This window comes from Haliaeetus albicilla, chromosome 7, assembly GCF_947461875.1.
Source record: "Haliaeetus albicilla chromosome 7, bHalAlb1.1, whole genome shotgun sequence".
Lineage (NCBI taxonomy): Eukaryota > Metazoa > Chordata > Aves > Accipitriformes > Accipitridae > Haliaeetus > Haliaeetus albicilla.
The window spans coordinates 11,270,558-11,290,757 of record NC_091489.1 but is presented as its reverse complement, the minus strand read 5'-3'; the positions used below and the strand labels follow the sequence as shown (position 1 = coordinate 11,290,757).

At 39.0% G+C, this 20,200-nt stretch overlaps 2 protein-coding genes across 3 annotated transcripts in view; one reads left to right on the top strand and one right to left on the bottom strand.

Annotated features, from left to right (window-relative positions):
- Positions 1-20,200, top strand: part of MRPL18 (mitochondrial ribosomal protein L18) — a 643,474-nt gene that overhangs the window by 116,380 nt on the left and 506,894 nt on the right. The gene's annotated exons all lie outside the window — the stretch shown is intronic.
- The window catches only part of UTRN (utrophin), a 386,688-nt gene that overhangs the window by 266,169 nt on the left and 100,319 nt on the right, over positions 1-20,200 (bottom strand). For both annotated transcript variants that reach the window (XM_069786921.1, XM_069786920.1), the window contains 8 exons: positions 19,412-19,499; positions 16,665-16,900; positions 16,208-16,388; positions 13,293-13,438; positions 10,354-10,566; positions 4,279-4,392; positions 3,299-3,454; positions 2,212-2,382 (listed from right to left, as the gene is read on the bottom strand). In XM_069786921.1, coding sequence (XP_069643022.1) covers positions 2,212-2,382; positions 3,299-3,454; positions 4,279-4,392; positions 10,354-10,566; positions 13,293-13,438; positions 16,208-16,388; positions 16,665-16,900; positions 19,412-19,499 — 1,305 coding nt within the window. The remainder of the gene's footprint in view (positions 1-2,211; positions 2,383-3,298; positions 3,455-4,278; positions 4,393-10,353; positions 10,567-13,292; positions 13,439-16,207; positions 16,389-16,664; positions 16,901-19,411; positions 19,500-20,200) is intronic.

Sequence of the window (20,200 nt, the reverse complement as noted above, 5' to 3'; positions counted from 1 at the left end):
ACACGATCAGCCCTCAATTGCCACATAGTCAGCTATTCACCACTAAACCAAAGCTCAGCAGTTTAACCTTGGAAGCGTTGCTGCCAAAGTATTCTTGGGTTTGAGCACAACAAAATATGGCACTAACTTGCATAGAATTCAGATTGCGTTAGTAAGTGTTGAAAAATCCTATTTTACTAAACAGACAGACATATTTACTATTTATGGTTTGTTCATTAAAAATCCATGACTCAAAGCAAAAAAGATCAGGTTCAGTGTTATATGTACACTAGCATACAGATAAGAAAAAGAAATGACAAAAAAAAGGGAGAGGTTGCTAAAAAAAAGCATATCAGGGAGAAAAAGGTAGGGTGAATTTACAGAAGTTATGAGTCTCAGAGCTCAGTAACTATCTCCCAAAGTTATCCAGAAAAGACAACGTCGTTACCCGGGACATGTGCAACTACACAGTTGGGACCTCGCCCACAGCCGTTGGGTGCGCTAGAGAAACATGCAAAAAGGACAACTAGAGGAATTCCTTCAACCCATCTGCACTCAGAGGAGCTTGGTAACAAATATACAGGATAAACACAGTACAACTCCCAAAACACAGGCCTGGAGAAATCATATTATCAGCTGTCAAATTTTGCCCTAACCAGTATTCAGGAAGCAGGATAGCTGGAAGACAGATCAAGCAGACCAGTCCGAGCCTGTCCCTGTTGGGACAACTAGAAGGCTCTAGAAATAGAGATTGTCCCATATATCGTTCTTTTCAGGTTTCATGACAGTTTTATGAAGTTGAAGTACCTCTGATATATAAGGCACTGCACTTTATGATAGAATTTAGTACATGACAGCATTATTGTTGCACATATTGTTCAAGATATCTTCTAAATGTAAGGCAATCAAAAAAAATGCCAGTTAATGGAAGGGCACAGAATGGAAAATCTGGGGAACATATTATTTTACAGCAGGATTATAAAAAACCACCTAGCCTCATCTTAAACCTACTCCTTCAAATGTCAGCAGGAGTTCCACTATCTGTTCAGATGAGAGCAGAATTAGGCAAGCTCAAAAGTTTTTCAAAACCTTATGCAAAAATACTCCAGGTCAAATATACAGAGAGTGTTCTTTCCCAGTCCTAAAAGTAGTCCCAGCATAACATTCTTACTGCAAGTGAAAGAAGATATGCAAGCGTTAGAGTAAGCTTACTGGCTCACTGACATATCTGCCAAATTTAAAAGTACAGAATATAATCTGGATTTGACAAAGGCAAATGTGCTCAAAGTCTCTCAGATTTGCCAATGAAAAGATGATTCTTTCTTTTCTTGGCTTGCGTTCAGCAGGCTGTCAGACTATGTGATCTCAAATGGCTTCAAAGGACATGAATACATTAAAACACTTGTTAAAGACTGCTTCAGAAAGCCCCTTCAAAAAGAACAATGCAAAACTTCAAATAGATTTGTCAAAGCACTTGTAAGGGAGAAAAAATTATTTATTTTATGCTCCGTTGAGTAACAGTGTAGTGGATACTCATTTAAATAACATGCATACAAGTCAAACATGCGCCTGAACTCAAAGATTTAAAAGCAGAGAGAAATAGTTTACTCTGTACATACATCCAAGAAAATTATCTGTTCAACTGGTAATTTATAATGAGACAAAAATACCTCCTTCCTCTCCATTTTTTTTGGCCATCAGTCCCCAAAGTAGAGAAGCAGGGACCAGCATCACTGTTTGCAACAGATGAGGAACACAAGATAACCTTAAAACAGAACTGTTTTAACCTGCTTTTCTAAATGGGAGCCTACTATATCTAGGGGACAAGAAACTGAAGCCCAACAGCTAGAAGCAGAAGAATACGTTTTCACAACCGCTAATTTAGACAGGTATAATATCACCTTTTCTTTCTTTCTCAAGTTTCATCTCCTGCAGTAACTTTCCATATTCTTAGCGTTTAATATGCTATACATAGCAAGCCTGGCTCAACAGCTGGGCAAGCTGCTATTCATTATGAAATCCCTACCCCTCGTGGCCAAATAGAACATCTGCTTTTACAGTTTGTGCTTTAAAACAAAAATTCCACAAAGCAAAGCTGAAAAATACCACTAATCTTGTCATGACCTGAGCTCCTTTCCACATAGAAAATAATTCCACAAAAGGTCAACCCCCAAAGCCATTAAGTTTTGTGTCTCTTTAATCAGGTCTCTGCAATGACCTGGTATTCCTGACCTTCATTTCCTCCACCGCATTCTCTAGCTCTTCAGGGGACTTGTATTCAAAATCTTTCTCCAAATACTCTTCTTCAGCTTGGGTCATCCATTCTTGCATTTCTGCCAAATCCTTCTTCAGATTTACAGCTTTTTCCTGACTTTCAGACAGGCGATTTTTCTGACTAACAATCTAGAATCCAAGGTGGAGAAAGAAATAGCAGTTTTGTCACTTAAATGTCCTTATATATGTGAAAAACCACAAATCTGTGCTAAAACATTTTACTACCAAAACATTTTCAGGCCTTTTTGATTAACAAAAGACTTTTACACACACACACACACGAACTCATGATCCCTTTTTAGCAGATCAACAAAATCTAGAGGTGAGGGAAGGAGGAAAAATGACCTTTTTTTCCTCATTGCATGTAAACTGGTAACAATCCTTGGAAAAAGTCAGACAGAAAAAAAACCTCTTCTGATCACAAGTATCATATAGTTAGATATATCTTTATATAGAGCACTAAAATACCCTTCAGGCCTCGCTTCTTTTGACAGCCCGGGCAATCTCAATTCTGTATCAACAGCAAGATTCTCCAACACAGATCCTCTCCAGGCATTGCAACTAAAGGAGTATGTTTCTACAGACAGCAGAAAGCTTCCACCCAAAAGAAACAACCAAATACACCAGACTGAAGTGGTAGTCTATTTATAGCCATTTATTTTTTAAAGCTGCTTAGCTGCTTTTAAAGCTGCAGGGTAATATTCCAGATTTCAGGAACAACAGAACAAAAAGGTCAGACTTCCCTCCAACCCACCCCAGAAAGAGCAGCAGGAGGCAAAGTGAACAAATTAATTTTTAGTTACAAACAACTGAAGAGTTCATTGTGCTCCTTCCAGCTAGGTGCTGAGAAGTGTATGTATTCAAACAACACTACTGTTGCACAGGTACCCCCTAACATATTGGATTTCAGCCACTTTGACAGTGGAACAAGAAAAACATACTCGTCTCACTGTTTCACTGCTTCACCTCTTCACCATCCTACCAATGCCATACAACCAAACAGCTGCAGGAACAAGCAAGCACTAGCAACATACGGAGAACTCACCTGTTTGCTCAGTTTCTCCCACTGAGTCTGGCAGTCTACTAGCCTACACTTTGCCCAAGTATTTATGCTTGCAATAGGTTGAGCTCTTAAAGCAGACTCTACTTCTTTCATCTCTTTCAGTGATGGTTCAATTGTCTCCATTTCATTGACAAACATCTGAGCACACAGAGAAAATGAATGTTGTTGTTTAGCAAGACATCACATAAATTTATAGGATACCAATAATTTTGTAATTTTTAATTATTCCAGAAAAACTTTAATATTAAAGCAGATTGATGCTGTGTTCAATACTGACTGTTTAAAAAATCCTTCGGTAGCCCAAAACATCAGAACTATCCAACTGAAAAACAAAACACAGCTTGCCGTACATGGTGCAAACATTCTCACATGCCAAATGTCAACACTGGAACAACAGAAGTTTAAAGATTATGTGCACTAAATACCCTGATGCTTCTGGCATACCTTAGACTTGTATTCTTCTCCCAGAAACAAACATTTGTAGGTACACTGTAATTACTTACTATAAGAAGAAATTCCACCTATTTGTGATCATTATGTGCCACTAGCTAAGAAGGAATCTTACTTGTAAAGCACATACAATTCCTAAACCCTAGGACTTTCATCAGAGTTATTTGCTTGTTATTTTTATTGCCCTTGAGAGTTTAATGCAGAAAGAACTATTCACTCACAGATTCAATTCCCTAATCACAAAATTGGGAAAAATATGTAAACATTTTCAGAGGAATTAATGTCAACTTGTAGATGAGTGTAAATATGGTGAAGACCTTTAAAAAGTACAAAGTGTTATGGCTACACACAAGGAACCAATTAAAATGTGCCCTGAAGAAAGATAAGACAATTTTTCTGGTAGGCTTTATGGAATATGCCATGCACAATATTTAATAATACAAGCAAAATAATAAAGAAGAGATGCTAGTCATTATTTATTTCAAAAGATTCCTTAAAAGATCAAAACTCACTGTGCACTGGTCAAGTTGTCTTTGAAGTCCTTCGGTATCTGCTTGAACAGCCTTTTCTGTCATTAAGTAGTCTTTCACACCATCCATCCACTTCTGAACAACTTTTGAATCAGCCTAAATCAAATGTAGTAATGAAGAGTTGATACAACGCCGTGATGAAGAATGTATAGCTGTTGCATTTCACCTTCTAGCAGTGTCTAAAGAATATTCTAGAAGCTGCTAGCCTTGCCGGTTTTGAATCAGACCACCTTTGATTCAATTTTTAGTTTTGGTTGGTTGTTTTTTTTTTCTCCCCAATTTCTCTGTTCTCAAATTTATATGAAAATTAAATTCACAATTTTGATATTCTCCCATCCATGCTACAGCATGGCTTGATTGACACTGCACTGCTCCAGGCTATCTGTCACACAGAAACATGGGATCAAGCAAGGAGGCAAGCATGGCTTCAAGTAGTATGTGGTTACCCTTCACATGAAGGACCTGGCTGAATGCTGGGAATAGCATTTTCCTGATGACAGAAACCATGTATGACTGCTTCCACCACACTGATTCAAGAGACATACCGCACTCCAAGGAAAAGAGAGGGCCCTATAGAAAGAGATGTGGGGAGAAGAGGAGGGTGTAACGCTAAATATACTTGACAAGTAGAAGCTATGCTGGTAAAGCCACTTGCCTTACAAAGAAACACAGGCATAAAAGGAAAATACCACAGAAGATTAGACTAATCACTAAAAAAAAAAAATATATAATCTAGCTGTTTGAGGCCAATAGCAGCTACTGTACTCACTACAGCAATGCACAGGGAAAAAAAAGTAAACACATACACAGTTTCAGAGTTATCTGACCTAACATTTGGCAGTTGCCTTACATCCTGCAATGACATAGGTGGGGAGGGACACAGGAGGGTTGTCGTCTCCTTCCCATGCAATCGTGGATGTTCCCAATCACCCTTACAAACAAAACCACCACAAAACTTAGAGCAGGGAGAAAGTTCTTCCTTGTCCTGGTTCAACTGAGTTGTGTGATTGTCATTTTTTAGTAATACAGTTGGACTTTTTTTAATCAACATTTTTGGACTGTTTCGTTGGGTTTTTTAATAGGTGGCATCTTTTTATTCTGACACAATCATCACCACAGAGCCCTGTTACTGAGAAGCTGAGTCAAAGGCTCATCAGCTTCACCTTCTACTCTGCATGTCACCAAGGAGGAAAGCACACACTTTGTTTCCTTAAAAACTCTGCAATAATAGTTCTTTCAAGATCAATACACACTGCTTCTCAAAAAAATGTCTGCACTAATGAAAACCCATTAGACAAGATCATGTTTATTTTTAGGCCAATGCTACCATTAGAGGTCAAAGTCATGACATTTTCTTCATTCCTTTTCCATTTTGGGGGAATTTCCTGCAGCTGATTAGCCTGAAAATAATTTTCCAAAAAACAGACCCCAGAAGGCTTAACAGTGAACCATGGCTTAATGTAAAAAAATACATATTTATAAAGGCTGCCATTTGACAAGGCATTTTAGCATACACCTAATTTAGCTTGCTTACAGTAAGCTACTTACATAAGTAGCTGAAGTGAATTAAATGGGATTACTCAGAAAGTTAGGCACACATTTAAGTAACTTGCTGAATCACAAGCCAAGTCTACAGAAGTTTAATGAAGTAAATGCTCCTGCACTGTGCAGGTAAGTAATTACCAATGATCAATACCCAGTGTAGATTGCTGATGTACAAGAGCTCACAATTTTTAGACATGAACTAAAACACTGAATTAGTTTCTAAAATTTATTCTAGGCAGGAACAAAGATCAAGTGTGCTGAATTTTAACTTGTTCTCTCCTAGAAAAACCACATGATGTACAGCCATGCAGTAGATTTAAAAGAACTGAAGGTGATACATAATCAAAGACACAGCAAGCCACGCATTATTAGAGGTATGATAACAGAGAATATAAGATACAGAATTTTTCTTCTAGAAAATACAAGATGCAACACTGATAAAATGAGTCTTGTCTACTTTTCCCTTCACATGACTATTACAGACAATCTCACACTAAAACACAGATGTCACTAATGCACATATTGTCAGCTTGGGGGAGCCTCTGTCACATCACAAATCACAGAAGGGCCACCTGAGCAGCAGGACCCACAGGCAGATCTGCCACTGACTTGGTCATCAGACTAGCAAGGACATTTTAAGCACTGTTCACCTGTCTGCTCACTGTTAAAATGAGAATACTTACATTCAGTTTCTTTTCAAAAACCTAAATGTGAGGAGTGCCATTTTGGGAAATGCCAGTTTTTAAAGGTGAATTAGTTAAAAAAGAAACATTAAAAATAAACCAACACTTCTGTGTAGTTGCACATGACCATATGTTCTCTGAGGGCTGCCATTCACTTACTCTTTTTTTTTCTTTTCTCCCCCACTTTTAAATTTTTTTTTTCTTTAATAGCCAGACTTACTTCCCCCCCCCCCCCCCCCCCTTTAATTTTTTTTCCTTTAATAGCCAGGTGCTTCATCTACTCTCTTAACCAAGAAGATACTGCCCAGCCATTCTTTAAACTAATCTTGTGTCTCTGGTATCACATCTCCAGTACTGACTCACTTGGTGTCTGCACCAGGACCATATACCCAGTCTCCCATATCAATCTTTCTTGCAGTACAGGTTCCATCCTGATCTGTCCAATGCTGTCCACAACATTTTTATTCAGCTTGCTCCACATTCTAATTTTTATTCATACAGTGTTAGACTACAAAAAGCTCTTTATAGATTAGTACCACTCATTCAAAAGGAAAATTCAGAGAATATAAATACATGACTGTCCATCCACTGACAGCTTTATGAAACATTTAGAAAACACAGGAACTGTGTACTTAAAAATTCAATTCATGAGAAAACACCCCCACTGTAAGCCCCATAGTTCTACAGATAGCACCACTACATATTTCTTCCATTTTCAATTATTTAGTAATTACTTCCATTGTTTCTTCTGCTTTAATTACTTTTTCAGCTTCTGTACTTCTTTCTAAACTAACAGGAAAGTTTTTAACATCTCACTCAGGACAAAATTCTGTTCTCAGATCTATACAACAGCACACAGCTTCAATACTCTGCTCTCTATGGCTCTTCAAAACTCCCATGGGCATGAAAATCCACATCTTTCATCAGTGAGTGATTCATATACATGGTGGTACCAACATCACTTTCAACAGCTGTGGAGAACAGGGCACTTCACCTTTGGCTGAAAAAACTGAATAATTGATTACTAAAAAACCTGCCATGCTAACACCGCACATGTGTACCCTACTCTCAGTTAAAAACAAAAGATTACTTCAGTTTTCAGGAGCCATTCTTCACCCAGTTAAAGCTGTGGTTTAGGAAAGTAGGTGCATGTACAGACCACTCAACTGAACATGATTCAAGTGCAGAAAAAGAAGAGTTCTGTACTTTAAAGAAATTAAAGGAGAAAAAAAGTGCTGCTAAAACGGATGAGGTAAGTAGGTCTTGCTCAGCGTAGCTACAGATAATCAAGGCAACTGGAAAGCTGCAATCATTTAAAGAACAAGACTGATAGAAAGTTGTTGCACAAAGAACATTGAGGCAGGCTTACATGCAGATTATTTATTCTGTCATGCTAAGTAGCTAATAAGCATAACCAGAAAGAGAGGGAAGGAAAGAGAATGAGACACAGTGGGATATTGTACATTTAGGTCAAAGTCAGCAGAAAAATTAATCAGGAGGTCATTGCTGGATAATAAACACCAAGGGCTTGGCTAAGCCTTAGAAGTTACTTTCTTTTAGGGTTCTGTACAAGCCAGCTCACTTTGGGCAGTCAGCTGCCGCTGACCAGCACCATCAGCTCCTCCACAGCTCCACATCATCCCACAGGCTGCTGCAAGTAGCTACAGAAGGATAGGTTTGAAGGAACAAGACTAAAAGCAGAAACTCTTTCAAACATAGGTGCACAAATACACGTATTCCAGAACATTGGGTGGTTTGGTTTTGGGTTGGGTTTTTTTTTTGGGGGGGGACAGGAACAGCTTTTATCTTTATACTTCAGGTAATGCAGCCTAACAATATTACACGAAAGTGTTATATAAAGAAATACACATTTTTTCCTCTGAAAACCTGCAATTCTTCTTCCGATTCATAGGTTGGTTTGTGGCTTCCATTTACAAGTTCACTAGCCTAGACTGGACTACCACACGCTATTCATACACATGTATCCCACACACACACACTGCTAGGAGCAGCTCAAGTCCCAAAACAAATAATTAGTGAATAGCACTTTACAAGCAGAAGCAAGTTTTTCCCTCCAGCCTTTTTCCCCAAGTAAAACTTTTCATGGGAGCATAGGTGTGGACTCTGCTCTTAATTGTCATTTAGTTACAATCTGTTACCCCTACTATGACTTCTCCCAGGTTTGCATTTTTAAAACAAACAAACAAAACAAAAAAAAACCCCAAACAAGGAAAAAAAAAAAAAGACTTGAGGCTTTTACTACTTCCAACTCATAATCAGCAACAGCTTGTCCAACTTTCACTGCAACATCATGCAAGCCAATTACCTGGTCTTACTAATATAAATTTCAGTTTAAATACATGTGTCTATTTCAGTAGTCATTAAAGATCCTGTCTGGCTTAAAATAAATTTTAAAAAAACCAAAACACTTAGTTTAAAGTTTGAATCCAATATCAAATAAACGAACAGTTTTCTGCTTCAGAGGGAGGGGAGAGCAAGACTGAAAGAAACTTTGAGGAAAGGTGGTGGTATGCATGCATGACACCAATGTTCTGAAGAAGGTGTACGCAGCAAGCTGCTCATGTTTATAAATTGCATAATACATACTCTGTTAAATGGAAAAGAACGTAAATAATTCCACACATTAAAATGTTTAATGCATGTGAAAATACAGATTTCTGTGTAGCTAATCCACCTGTGCCTTCATCCCGAGACAGAGAATCTCTAGAAGCACCTTCTTGCTTTTTGAAGTTTAAAATAATATGAAAATGAAAATACTGTGAAGCTTACTTAAAGTCTAGTTACACATTACTCTAGAAAAAAAAAAAAACACGGCACTGAATTTGGGCTTTTATACTGCTCTGATCACTTACACTTTCAAGCTGATACTGACAAATGGTTAATGCCCATTTAACTTTTGGGTCACAATAATATTGCCATGGGCTAAATCATGATATATTTAGTTTTCATTATTTTTTCCTCTCCCCAGAGGAATATAAATACTCTAGAGAAGGGACTTCAAGCAAACACAAAGAAACCCTTCTAACCAGTAAATACTGAGTCAACCTCGGCTAAATTACTTAAGCACTTATCTGTCCCCTCTTTATCAATGCGTTAAACATCTAAATACCCTTTAAATACTCTTGGTTTTAATCCCTTAATTTTTAAAGCATTGGGATTTTCTGTCATGCAGGATTTCATATATATTGTGTGTGTGTGTATATATATATATATAAAATAAATATCAGTGCTGATTAATCTAAATTCTTTAACTCTCCTTCCTGACACTTCAGAGGCCATCTGTTGGAACTGGAAAACTCACTATACCTAAGCATTTTCTTTACTTCCTTTTTTAACAGGCTGTAGTAATTCTTTATTACTGTTGACAGAAACCCCACTTGAAGGAGTGGGTTTTCTGTAGCCAGTATGAAATTTCAATTTTAGATGTCAAACTAGTAAGGCATTGGGCATCTGACACCAACCACAATAAAGGGCACTCAGCCCCTGGTGGGATCAAGCCTTCAACAGCATAACTGACATACCTTTGACTTTAGTGTAACCTTTGCTTCTGGTATTGAAAGAAGAGGAATGCTAATTTTAAGTGAAAAGTAATTATATCAGAAGATAAAATAATATCCTTGGAATGTTAAAAGTCCTCTGCTACCCTCCTACAAATGCACTATATACACTTCCAGCCTCTGCCAGACTAGTGCCCATCAACATTTCACTTCTCAGTCAGTATCATCTGGACTCCTGCAGGAACACAGAGAAAGAAAGGGCTCTCAAACAACTGAGTTACATAAGAAAAAAAAAAATCCTTTCATTTTACCTCAAATATTCTCAACTTGGATGTAATTTCCTCCAGTAGTTTAACATCTTTGGAAATCTTGAGCTTTAACTTGTCCCAGTGTCCCTGCACATGCTTGAACTCTTGCATGTAGACCTTTTTTATATCAGAAGCAGCATGTTTCTCCAAAGCCTTTGTTTCTTCAGCAAGTTTATCTAGCCTGGGCTTCTGGGCTTCCAGTGTCTCACAAACCGCCTACAAGGGAAAAAAAAAAAAAAGAAAAAAGGAAAAAAAAAAAATATGTCTGCTTTCAGTATTAGCCTTACGACAGGTACACACTTACATACAAGTGCAAGTACATCAAAGGTTTTGTTGTGCAGGGAACAGATTCAGTGAAGAGTCATATTCCAGTTACTGCAGTTATTGCAGCTGAGACATCCAAGCAACGTTTTAAGTAGCAAAACCTTCAGCTGCTCTACTGGTGCAGTAGCAGAGATTACAGAATGGGCTGTAAAGCTTGGCCACGTAGCTAAACACAGCCAGGCACCTACACCTCTCCTGTGCTGTGCGGTACTGGCACTCAAGTTAGCAAAGCAATGGCTACACTACACTGCAGTCACAAAAGAAGCTGCAATGTAGACATACCAGGACCTCAGTTTTTTCATTCCCTCCACAGATATGGTTTGGGTTTTTTTTAAAAAAGAAAGCAAACAATAAAGCCCACACAAACAGGCTGAGTGTGTCCTTCTGAGTTTTGTAAAGCAAAAAAAAATTATTATAATATCTAGCTGCAATGAAAGCTCTGGATGCTTGAGTTTTGAAAGCTGCTCTTCCAGCTGGAATACGGGGAGGATACAGTCTGAATATATTCACTATGGCATTGCTGATATGAAGAGTCACTTGAGCTGAAACAGCTAATTTCCTAATATTAAGGAAAAATAACAAATGAAGGTATAAGCCAAGACATGAAAAATGCTGCCACTTCATTGAACTGGTCATTTTGGTTATCCTGCTTAAAAATTGTTTGAGAGAGAAATTTGGAATGAACACATGAAACCATTATTAATTTCATTAATTTAACTTTTCTAGTATATACATTTAACATGTACATGTGGGATATGCGTGCATATATTTTACTGAGGAAGAATCTTCTTTTCAACATGTTTATGTTCTTAGTTTTACTTTGCATTTACAGGAAAGAAGCAGGATAAAGTGTACATTTCCTCTAAAAAGACAGATAGTGATGTAGCAATGAGACTGAGAAGAGGGATGTATGTTTCTGCAAACAAGAGCTTTCTCTACAGGTGACCACAGACTGAGTCAATCCCTGGCTTGGGTCTAAGCCTGAAGCACTTATCACTGCCTGCTACAGTGCAAAAGGAGCTGGACAATCCCAGGTCACAAGCAGCTCATCATCTACAGTTTGTTCTGATCTCCCATCACACTCTTTAAAGCTCCCACACTGGCATAGTGTGTCCTTTCCGGTTAATTAGTCTCTGAAGGGGGAGAAGGGATTCAGGCAGAAGTAGGAAAAGTCAAACCTCCAAAGACTAAATGGCATTGCAATTCATGCAGGGTATGGACCAGAAAATCTCTGCCAACTTTAAACAACACAGAAGCAACATTAAAAGAGAAAAACCAAAGAACTCGGAACTGTTTTTAATCTGCTGGTTCAAAAAACAAAGAACTAACACCCCTGTTTACTGGACTTTTAAAAAATACCCATTTGATCACTCTCTGCTGAATAGAGAAGGATATCAAGACAGACACAGCCTCTCCCTACCCAGCAACTGAAGTTCAAGAGCTCCTCCAGAGTCACCTGCAGCCCTCTTATGCCACCACACAGGGAAAAATATGTGCTTCTGAATTAAGCATGATTCCACAAAAGCAGTGGGGACAGTGGAGTGGGCAGGAAAGTATTTGTCTATGTTTTTGGGTTGTGGGGGTTTTTTGCTTTAAAAAAGTGTGCTGGAGATGCATGATTCTCTTCCCCCCACTCCAGTCCTGCCCCTGTAACTGGTATTTACAAAGCAACTATCATCGATAGATTTTCCCCTACTTTATAGGCCCATAATAGGAAAGAAAATACAATTTCTGCTGGACAGAATTTGTGCATCAATTACATTTATGGCTTACAAGCACTGTTTCCCTTTGAAAGGCAAACTGGAGGCCAGAGAAGTGCAGCTACTCTCTCCCAATAGCTGAGCAGGATGAAACAGGATGGATTTGTTAATCAGCTGAACCTCAGAGACAGTTTAAGCAGGCAGGCACCCATGTCCGTGTAGGCTATACCCAGCGCTTGGAGGAGAGGATTCCCAAACTGCCGCAGGTGAGGGACATGGCCTCCCCAGGACAGCAAGCCCGAGCAGGCCAGGCACCGGCATGGCTGTGGTGCAGCTCAGGCAGGGAGAGCTGAAAGGCAGCTCCCAAGGAAGGGAAGGGCAGGCCCCGGCTCCCGGCTTTCCTCACAACCACGCTGCCACAGCAAAGGAGCAGACCTTGGATCGGGTGACCAACCTGACCCAACCAAGCTCCCAGGAGGGGGATGCTTTCGGGGCCCTGACATCCATTTTGGGGCTCCTCAGCACAAGAGGGAGATGGGCACACTGGAGAGAGCCTGGGGAGGCCACCACGGTGGTCGGAGGTGCTGCAGCACTTCAGAGAAGATCCCTCAGAGCCTCCTCTTCCCCTGGCCGAACAGTCCCAGCTCTCTCGCTGCCCGTGCCAAGAGACGAAGCTAAGACAAGCTATGAGGCCCGCAGGCTCAGAGATACCCAGCCCTGGCCCGGACACGTCCCTCAGCAGCCTGTGGTGACCCAGCTTTCAGCAAGCAGCCCCCAGAGACCGCTTCCACACACCACTCCCTGGCCGACTTCCCCGAGTAACGTTTTAGTTACCCCACTGGAAACAAGGCAGGAGAAAGGAGGATGACAGGAGCTGGAAAAGCAACTTCCTCGCTGCAGCGCGCAGGTAAGCATTACCTTTGCCTGCTGCAGGGCCTTCTCCACCTTACTGGGTTCGCTGAGTCCACTGGCGATGGACTGCTGCTTGCACTCCAGCTCGCTCAGCGTGTCCTTCAGCCGCTGCAGGGAGTCCACATACTCCTGGCTCGGCTGACTTTCTGTCTCTGGTATCATCAGAAAGAATAATGGAACAAAACAGAAGGTAAGGAAATAGACGCGGGACCCCAGTTATAAGAGATGTGAACATAGTCAAAGTTATCAGGATCATTTAGAAACAAGAAATCATGTGAGATATACTTGTACACTGAATCCTGCCGAGACCTTCCAAGAGCTAAAAAACTCTTCTGCTGATGGCAATATTTTTTTCCTTTAAAAAATATTAAGAATATATATATCAAAATATTATATAGAATATAATAATATACAAAGACAGCCACCCCCCCCAAAAAAAAACCAAACAAAAAACCCCCAAAACAACAACAACAACAAAAGAGATTTAAAAACTCAATCCCATTTTTAGAATTTTCTTATACACCTAAGCACCTAAATCTCTTGGGGTGGGTGGGGTGGTGAAATCAATAGTACTTGGGCTTTTGCAAGCCTAAATCCCCACAGTTTAGTATTTTTCATTGTAAAAAGTTTTAGACACATCTACTATTTACATGCAAACACACAGAGAGGTATCTACTATATAGAGAATATAAAGTATAGCATATATAATAGCCATGTGTTACGTATAAAGTGAAATATACATACTACAAACAGTAACTACATAAGCTAGTATTTTTTTATATATATAAACACAAATACATAAAATATTTATTAGTATAGTAGTAGGGTTTGGGTTTGGTTTGGTTTTTTGTGTTTGGGGTTTTGTTTTGGGTTTTTTTCCACTTTTTATACACACACACACACACACAAATAAATAAAAATAGCAGCTTTCAGCCTTTTTCCAGAACACAGACGCTATCTGGGAAGACTGAAAAGAGAATTAAAGTTTGGATGGAGTATCTGCTTGCAATCTTTGACTGAATCTCAGATTTGCTCAAGCCAGCCCTCTGTGGAATCCCAAGCAGGAGGCAGCACCTCACTCTGGAATTTCAGAATGAAAACGGTCAGATTTAGAAAACTGCAGTGAACAGGATTTTGGCTATAAGAGTTGTACTGTGGTATGCACATTCTCTGGCCTTGGATTCCTAAGCAATTTCATTACTGCCACAAGTGAAAATTAATCTAAGCCTTGTTCTGACTCACCAGGTAGCTTTTCAACAGCTTACTGTCAGAACCATCATACCATTTGTAACTAAGGAATGAGTCAGCCTTGCTAGAGAGAGAATCAGAGTTATCTAGCTTCCTCTTCTCAAAACATCATTATCGGGGGGGGGGGGGGGGGGGTAGAATTCAGTAGAAAGCAAATAGGTGCACTGTCACTAAACTACAGCAAATCCTGAAGGAGAACAATAGTTAAAACAGCCTCCCATTGACAAAAAAAAAAGTCACAATTCCCATTAAAAAAATGTTTGTAGAGATGGGATGGAGTAGCACTCCACGAGGGAATTTTCAGAGGCTCAAAGAAGAGCCATGAAAGGAGCTGGAGTTCTGTCAGTCAAAGCCTGCCAAGTTCACAAATGCTAAAGTGCCACCACCAGCTGTTTCTCCCAGTTACATGGTTCTAGAAGTTCTTTTAACTTATGGCAATTCAAATTATGCTGTAAACACACAAGTGAAACCCTGAACTGAAATTTCCCTCTGTTCTTTAGCAATACACAATCTGCAGAGAAATTATCATTCAAAAAAATACACAAGTACAAATTTAACATATTATGGTACGTAAGGTGTTTTTAACAGAATAATAACTGGTTCAAATATACTAATAACTCCTCAAGTCATGTGTGGCATGAAAAAATGAGTATTTTTGTCACATCATTTAATAATTAACAAAATGCACAATACCAATAAAAGTATTCGACAGTACATGAACTCAGAACAGTCATAAAACAATCACTCCTCACAGTAAGAATGGAAGCAAACTCTGTAATTTGGGTGTGGCAGACATACATTATTCATAGAGTTTTCTGCATGGGTATAATGGAAGCATGCAGGCCTGGTGCAACACATTATATAGATGGCCTAAGAGTTTAGTAATTGAGCCTATTTTTATTACACACAAAATAAAGTGTTAATGCTCTTCCATTTGGGACCATTAGCGAAACGCTTCCTTGAATTCCTCGGAAACAAAATGAAAACTAAGGAAAAAAATCTTCTTAGAGGTCTGTGCTCTTACTATTCAGTGGTAAAATATTAACAGAGCTACATATTTTGTGCACAACATCTAAAATCCTTTCAAAGCCAGCATGACTGGTTTGAATGCTTGTAATGAAATTTTTAATACAACAAAAAACCACGTAGAAAGTGCCTGAAAAGCAAGCCAGATTCCAAATCACTTCAAAGATGAAATTTCCAAAAGGAATTATGTATGACTAATGTGCTCAACAAAGCTATGAAAAAGAATAAATTCCACATGCGTGCTTCAATTTTACGAGGTTCTCCTAATCTTCCATTTTTCATTTCTAGTATTATTATTTATTTCTGTAAGTGCCAGAGACGCACAGCTTTTCAAACTATATTATTCACCTTAAATGTTTTGCTAATTCCTTAAATGTAGTTTTAGGAATGTTGCATCCTTGCATAATCACTTTTAACACCATGGAACAAAATTTTTTGTAGTGTGCACAGATGAGGTTATACAAATATGCTTTCAGGTGTATAAAAAGATTTTGTCAGCCTGACCCAAATCCTCGCAGAATCAGTAGGAAAACTCTACCAGAATTCACTGAGTTTTCAATCAGCTCAAAACAACAACAAAAAAAATCAGAACACAAGTATCAGGAGAACTTATGTTAAAAAAACCCAGCACATATATATATATTTACCTTTCTCCAGCTGCTGGTGACGTTCCTCTAGTTTCTGACAAGTCAACTTGAAGCGATCGAGAAAACCATTCAAGCTCTCCTGAATGAAGTTTGGAGATGTGGGCTGAGAGGTGAGTTCCCCGCAGGTGGCTTTCAGGTGTTCCAACCGAGGACTCAGGCTTACAAGATGAGTTAACTCCCGCTGTGAAAGATTAAAAACAAAACCAAATCTCACACTTGCCTTGTTAACACAAAGACTTTAGTAAGCTACTGCAGCACAGCTCCTCTGCATTACTAGGGCAACAATGTTAAAGTACTCCTGTGACACAGGTACCAAAATCTTCCAGTCAGATCAGGTGCCCTGGATGCCTCAGAAATTTTGAGTTACCTTACTGACACTGACTAGGCTAAGCTCCTCTGGGGTATTCTGTGCTCCAAACAGCTTCCAATCAAAATTAAGACGTTTTGCCAGACTTACCTGACATAAGTCTTTCAGGACTGCTGAGGGCTGGGATGCTGAAGAAGCGTTACTTTTAAGCCAGCCATCCTTCTCAATGACAGTCTTCTCAAGCTCACTCATTTCCTTAAAATAAGCATTTATATCTTCCTGATATTTTATCTTTCTGGCCACTTCTTCCAGATCTTGAACCACCTCTTTCCACCCTGACAATATTTTCTCCATCACAGTTTTTATATCCACTGTAGAAAGTCCTTCTAAAAGATTATATAAATTATTGTTATATTTATATTGTTATATTAACTGCAACATATTTTGGTTAACAAGCATTTAACCTTTCCTCTCTTCAGATACAGGTGCACATTCACATCAACATGCAAAATGCTTTGATTCCAAATCCACTATCCATAAAACTATACTTACTACTAACAGGGTTTCAGCTTTTTATTTTCACATCAATAGTGAAATGAAGAGTGAGATATTCCACTTCCATTCTTTCCCTTTGATAACTTTTGAATTTATAACAATGAGCTAACTCTTGACCATCATGACTCTCTTCATCATGATTTGTGTCTAAATGTTGATATGTACATTTAAGTAAAATAAGCTTTATTTAAGTAAGCTTCCAATGAATTGTTTGGGGTTTTTTTAATGATTCTAGACTCCACAAACAAAAAGGTAAGCAGCAAGTTGGAAGGCAGCAATAAATTCATTGAAAAGGTAGATGGAAATCCTGTCGGCCTGGGAGAGAGAGGGAGCAATGGCTAACAATGTCACATTGCATGCAGACACAATTAATAACTAGGTAGTATGAATAGGTACAAAAGCACCACGACAAAACATGAGGTTATTTCCCGCTGCCAGTGACTACATGAAGCACTTGCTACACCATCTTTTTGACAAATCAATGCATTACTTAAGGATGCAGCAACAGAATTGAAGAGACCTCCCACCCATTCCTTGTTTTTTTTATTTCAAGTCCCAGAAGTAACTGATGATTTTGCTATATGTGAGTTCATGCCATCGCAAGATTCTGATACAGATTCTCTTTCAAGGTACCACCTTCCTTATATAAGGCATATTTGGGTCATTTGAACTTAACAGCTCTGTCATTTAGATTGGAGTATAAGGAGGAGAGTCACATGGAGGGTTTTTTTTGCTGCGCTGCTTTAGCATAAGTGGAGCCCAGTGCTCTGGTCAGGGCAGCCATCCAGCTTCTACAAGGGCACTTGAAGGCTCTTCTCCATAGATCCTCCCTGTGCTTCACACACCAGGCATACACTTGGCCCATCTGCAGTACAGACGCACAGCAGCCGCAGCCAGCCACATAAGAGGAACGTGCATGCAACAATCGGTCACTGCCATTATGGCACAGCCTGTACATGCCCCAAGATAGAAATGGATGTATACACATGCATGACAGTGCTGTACAGTATGCCACAAAGGTATACCTAGGCCTGGTTTTGCAGATAAAAGCTATCTTTCTGAGCTGGACAAAACATACTAGCAGACCCTGACAAAGGCAGGGGCTCTAGATAGGTTATTTTCTATATATCCTAAAGTTTAAGATGGCAAACAATTAGGAAGCAATTTCTGCATCTTATTTTTTGCTGATACAAAGCAGTTTTTTAACTATGCATTTCTCATTATGATCAACAGATACTAGTTTCATAGCCATGACCTATCACAGCTAGAGGGGTTTATAAAAGAGAGAGAGAGGGAAGGAGGGAGGATTTCTGTCCAGGTTTGAAGACAAGAAACTGCTACAAATTTTTATAACCCAAACTCCAGGTCAAATCAGTGGCTTCCAGCCATCAGCTTCAGGGCAATTGGCACCCACTGTAAAAAGCTTCAGCTGTAGTAGGCAAGGAGGGGAAAAATGGAGATGCTTAGCAGATTGGGGCATCCAGGTAAAGGGGCGGGCTGGAAAAAAATGTGACAGTTGGGAAATCCAATGGAAATCAGTATTTTCCAAAAGGGATGCTGGTCAGCATGCAGGACCATGATACCATCCTTTCACCTTCAACTTCACCAGAAGCCAACTGCATAGCAGACCTAAAAGACTGACTCTGGATGATATGAACAGCTCTTTTATGGAGAAAGTCACATTTCACTGATGGAGTTTTGTCACATTATGAAACAAGATTTTGGCAAAGCTTAAAGATTCAACTTTCACTGATGTTAATTATAAGTTTCCAGGGATAAGTGTTTTAATTGACAATCAGTCATTTTCTCAAGCATGTAGGCTTCTCTCTTGCCTTTGAGCCAGAAATTGTGACTGTATCATCAAAACATACTGACAGTTTTTACAAAAATAGAGAAAACTACGAATAAAAAGAGATATACACATATTTATCAAGCTTAAATTTGGGTTCAAAATTTCCACTTCTTTAAGGGAGCTATATTTTAAAAACTTATACTTAAAATCTCCACACAATTTAAAATTAAACCAAGTCCTTCCCCCAAAAGCATGTTACTGCCATTTTAAGAAATTATTTCTATTTCAATAAAAATAACCCTTAAAAGGTTGCAAATGAAAACACACATTAAACAAAGAATATTAATATTGCCTTTCTATAATCTTAAATAAAAAAATCCCACATATAACTAGTAACAGTAAAAATGACCAGTGTCTCTGAAGGAAAGAAAATGGAGGGAGAGGGGAGGAATATACTGTAATGCTTAACTGGAGATAGCTTATTTCAGTATTATTTCCCGGCAACTCATCTGATTAAATCACAAAACAGAAAAACCTTCAAGTTGCCTACCCTTTCCCATTTGATCCAAAAGAGTATGTCCACTTCGTTTCAGTTCATCTAGCTTTTGGCTTTTTTCAACTCTTTCTTTTTCAATCACCTACAAAGCGAACCCCAAAAGAATACAGTTTCAGAGAGGCTAATTTTTCTTGACTTCCCCCAGTAACATGTATTTTCCCACTACTACCCAAAACACGCTCCAGTTTTCTCGGATACAGCACCTTCTAAGATGCACATTGGTTCTGTTTGTTTGGAAAACAAATGCAAAAGGAGTTAGCTGTCACAAGTACCAGGCAAGCAAGAGCCTAGTACAAAAAACACCAGGAATAAAATACTGTTAAAAGGGTTGATGATCCTGCTATGTGAAATCAGATATTCGGACACCAGCTAAAACAAGTCACTTTTTACAACAAGTTGTAATTGCTTAATGTGAAGCAGCGAAGAAAAGACCTTTTTTAAATAGTGCCTTTGCCTCTACAGTCTCTACTGAGATTTCCAGTAGAAGGGAACAACCACCTGTTCCCTATAAGTCCAAACAGCAAGAACTATAGCACACTAGTAATGCACTCTCATAAGCTCTACTGGTTCACTCTCCTTCGTAAAGAAATGGTGAGAGAAATCCTATGTGACTACCAAGATTTTTACAGGAACAAGTTCCTCCCTCAAGTCATACATATTGGTGAATGATCCTGTGTGAGCCAATAGGTAGAATACATCCACAGAGGAAAGATGAGTTCATTGGCCACAAGGCCAGAACTTCATTATCCTCTATGATTACAACAAAGTATCTCCAAATGAAAA